This window comes from Mercenaria mercenaria, unplaced genomic scaffold (genome assembly GCF_021730395.1).
Source record: "Mercenaria mercenaria strain notata unplaced genomic scaffold, MADL_Memer_1 contig_3487, whole genome shotgun sequence".
NCBI lineage: Eukaryota > Metazoa > Mollusca > Bivalvia > Venerida > Veneridae > Mercenaria > Mercenaria mercenaria.
The window spans coordinates 55543-60388 of NW_026461629.1; the positions used below are offsets into that span (position 1 = coordinate 55543).

The window sequence follows — 4846 nt, forward strand, 5'->3', positions numbered from 1 at the left end:
AGAATTAAACAGGCTCGCCCAACTAGCTTAAATGATGCAGTATGGCACGCTGTTGAGCTTGAGGCATTTAACCGAGCTGAGCGGAAAACAAGCGAATCACAAGGCTACATGAGGACAGTAAATGCCGATGAACATAGCAGTTCAAAGAAGCGCGATTACGAGTTACAGTCTTTAAAGAAATCCTTTGAAGAAATGAAGAAAACTCTATCGATGCTACAACGTTCAAATACTTCACAAAATAATTTTGCAAGGAAAGAGATGATACACGCTCATATCAGAATGATAAAACTTATTCAAGAACATTCAAAAATCGCATGAATGACAGGTCTAAGAAAGATACAAGACAAGGTGTTATTTGTTATGAATGTGGGCAAAGAGGGAATTTGAAATATAACTGCCAAAATCCTGGCAATGAATCTAAAACAAATTTAAATATTTCGAAAAAGCACAATGTTAAATCTTCAAGTAACGTAGGCTCTGGGTTATATGTTGAAGCAAAAATTAATGGCTTCAAAGCCAACTGTTTAATTGATACGGGAGCTACCCTTTCTGTAATATCGTCCAGTTTTCTAGACAATAATTCTTGTACGGTTGATTTAGAAAATTTTGAAAAAGACATTGTAACTGCCTCTGGGTCACCGATAGAAATCAAGGGAAAAACAAAGGTAAATATTGAAATTAATGGAGAAACTTCATCAATGCCTGTAGTAGTATCTAAAATAGAAGGAGATGCTATTCTAGGGTTAGATTTTATGAAAGCCCGAAATATTGTTGTAGACATAGTCAGCAACGAGATATCAGTAAATGGAACAATTATAAAGTTAAATTGTTCAGGACCTATCGGTTGCTATCGAGTAGTTGTTGCTGAAAAGGTTGAAATTCCGGCAAGGTCTGAAGTAATCATTCAGGGAAAAAGCATAGATCCTATAATAGATAAAGGCCTATATGTTACGGAACCAAATGAAAATTTTGTGTCTAATAATAAAGGTTTTATAGCACGGGCTTTAGTCGAAGCAAAGGAAAAAGTGCCTATAAGAATTTTGAACCCCTTAGTTGAGAAACAAGTCATATATCCTGGCACAAATATATCCACATTAAGTCCTGTTGAGAACGTAAAGTTAGGTAAAAACAAAAGTAAACAATCTTTTCATATTCCTTCTCACATACAAGACCTTTACGAACGTACTACTGAGGATATGGATAAAACACAAATGCATGAGGTAGCAAAGCTTCTTAAGAAATATGCTCACATATTTTCAGAATCAGATAATGATATAGGTAGGACAGGCATTATACGCTATCAAATTCCGACAGGTGATGCCAGACCTATTAAACAGCCATTACGAAGGTTACCACAACACATGTCAGACGAAGTTTAATACAAGTAAAAGATATGTTAGACAAAGGTATAATACAACCATCTTCTAGCCCATGGTCAAGCGGCGTTGTTATGGTTAAAAAGAAGGATGGTACACACAGATTTTGTATAGATTACTGAAAGGTCAACGAGGCAACGATGAAAGACGCATATCCGTTACCAAGAATTTACGAATCCCTTGATCAGTTAGCAGGTTCTACATGGTTTTCTTGTCTTGATCTTAACGCAGATTACTGGCAAGTTGAAGTGGAGCCAGAAGATAGACCAAAAACTGCTTTCGGAACTAGGAATGGTTTATTTGAGTTTCAGGTCGTTTCGGTCTATGTAATGCTCCTGCGACTTTCGAACGTTTAATAGAAACTCTTTTAGCAGGGTTACATTAGCAGATTTGCTTAATTTACTTAGATGATATAATTGTCACAGGCAAATCTTTCGAAGATATGATAAAAAATCTTGACATTGTTTTCCACCTATTAGAAGAAGCCAATTTAAAGTTAAAACCCAGAAAGTGTCATTTATTTTCAAAAAGAGTAGAATTTCTAGGACATAATATATCCGAAGAAGGCGTAACGACCGACCTTAAGAAAACTGAATGTATCAAAAATTGGCCTGAACCTAAAAATGTCCGAGAAATACGATCCTTTTTAGGTCTTTGTAGTTATTATAGAAAATTCATATTTAGATTTTCGGAGATAGCCAAGCCTTTACATGTACATACAGAAAACATAAACAATTTCAATGGACAGATGTATGCTCAAAAGCCCTTTCAACATTAAAAGAAAAGCTTACTAATGCTCCTATTTTAGCACACCATGACTTTTCAAAACCGTTTATTCTTGATTGTGATGCAAGTGACTTTGCCATTTCAGGAATACTTTCACAAGAAATCAATGGTCATGAACGAGTGGTTGCGTATGCCAGACGAACTTTATCTAAAACTGAGCGTAGGTATTGTGTTACACGCAAAGAACTGTTGGCCTTAGTTCATTTTGTCAAATACTTTAGACATTATTTATATGGTAAACCTTTTACAGTAAGAACAGACCATTCCTCTTTGAAATGGCTTATGAAATTTAAAAATCCAGAAGAACAAATAGCTAGATGGTTAGAAATTCTATCATCATACAATATGACTATTAAACACAGACCAGGAAGGCTTAAAAAAAATGCAGATGCTGTCAGTAGAATTCCGTGCAGACAATGCGGAAAAAGAGGTCATCCCGAAACAGAAAGAAACAGACCTTACATTTCACAGTTACATCCAGGAACAGAAAATGAACCAGAGGAATCAGTCATTGGCAGAAGCTCAGGAAAATGACAGTGACTTGCAAAAGGTAAAACTTTGGATTGAAAATGATACAAGACCAGATTTTAAAGAGATAGGTAGTGAAAGCTATTACCTAAAATCACTGTGGAGTCAATGGAAAAGACTTGAAATCCATGACGGATTGCTGGTAAGAAAGTGGGTTATACTTGATACAGATATAGTTAATTGGTAACAATTAAATTTAGGCGTCAAGTCCTCAAATATTCTCATGACATAAAATCCTCAGGACATCTGGGAATAAAGAAAACACTAGGCAAAATAAGACAAAGATATTATTGGCCAGGTTTGCAAAATGTTGTGAGAAATTATGTATCCGGATGTGAACCCTGTATGAAAAGGAAAGGGCCATTACAAACATTGAAGGCACCAATGCAAATTGTAAGATCAGGATATCCAATGGAACGATAGCTATTGACATTTTAGGAGAATTACCTCAAACAGAAAAAGGAAATAAGTATATACTTGTCATTGCAGATTACTTTACGAAGTGGACAGAAAGTTTTTTGCAATGCCTAATATGGAGGCAAGAACAGTTGCTAAAATAGTAGTCGAAGAAGTTATAAGTAGATTTGGCATACCGAACATTATTCACTCAGATCAAGGCAAACAGTTTGAAAGTAAACTTTTCATGGAAATGTGTGACCTATTACAAATTCATAAAACTAGGACAACACCATACCATCCACAGTCAGACGGAATGGTTGAAAGATTTAATAAAACACTTACAACAATGCTTAGCATGTTTGTAAAAGATCACCTTCGCGACTGGGATGAATACCTTCAATATGTTATGATGGCATATAGATCAGCCGAACATGAAACTACAGGAATGACTCCCAACTTACTTATGCTTGGTAGAGAAACTTCTACACCATTAGACATTGCTTTTGAAATGCCCAATAGTATAAAGAAAATTCCGCAATCACAAAAGTACAATGGGTATGGGAACTACAAGAAAAATTAGAAGAAGCCCACTCAGTTGTTAGAGAATATCCTGGAAATTCGATACGTAGACAGAAAAGATATCATGATACAAAACTTTCTTCTGAAAACTTTAAACCTTGTGACAATGTTTATGATGTTTATGTTTATTTTCCAGTAAAAAAGGTAGGATGTTCTTCGAAATTCACATCATTTTGGAAAGGTCCTTATAAAATAATTGAAAAATTTTCTAATGTTTTGTACAGAGTTAACTCTGGTAGATCTGAACCTCCTCAAATGATTCATGTAAACAGATTGCGAAAGACTAAATCACAGACACTTATGTTTGAAGACACAAATGTAGAAGGTAACACATTATTTTTGAATGATGATAATGCTTTTATTTCAGATCATTCGGGTGATTCAGAAACTGAAGCTGTGCCAGAGGAAGAAATAGTAACAAATAGATTTGGAAGAGAAATAAGAACACCTAAATACTTACAAGACTATGTTTGTTCTGTTTTCAGTATGGCGAAAACAAAGACTACAAAGCGTAAAGAAGAGGCTGAGAATGATAAACGGGTGTTATGTCGTGTCTGTGGAAAATCATTCAAAAAGGCAGCTTACGTTCGACTGCAATGCATTAAGAAATCTGACGAAGTAAATAGGAAACAGAAAAGTGTTAAAGAAACAGTAAGTGAAACTGGGGATAAGACACCCCTAGAAACCGTTGTTGTCCTAGGAACATTCAAAGAGACTGATAGTGGAGAAGAGAGTGACTGGGATATAGATCCAGATATACATATTGAAGAACAGACAGATGATGAAAAGTTGCATCATAGTGAAAATAATGAAGATTCAGATGAGAACAATAATACATTGGATGATAAATGTAGTAAATCCACAAAACGATGAAAATCATGACAAAACTAATGATAACAGAGAAAACAAGGAATCTGAATCAGACGTCCTTGACAATAGTGATAACTCAACTAACACTGATAAGAGGAATGTAAATGACATAAGAACTGGGCGTATGTTCAGGAAACCAACAAAGCCGATGTTATGTGCGCCAAAAGGAAAAGGCCCTGTAAAGAAAACACATCTTGATAGTAAAATTACAAAAAAGATAGATCAGAAAGAAGCAGCTAAAGAAAAGCAGGTAAACGACGAGACAAGTCAGGATGATACAGAAACAAGACATTTCAGATAGGCATTCA

General features: G+C 35.2%; 1 protein-coding gene across 1 annotated transcript; it reads left to right on the forward strand.

The window, feature by feature from the left end:
• Nucleotides 1-314: 314 nt before the first annotated feature.
• LOC128553112 (uncharacterized) lies at nucleotides 315-1379 on the forward strand. The gene has a single exon (XM_053534225.1). It carries the CDS (start codon nucleotides 315-317, stop codon nucleotides 1377-1379), a length of 1065 nt encoding a protein of 354 aa, XP_053390200.1.
• The last annotated feature ends 3467 nt before the right edge of the window (nucleotides 1380-4846 follow it).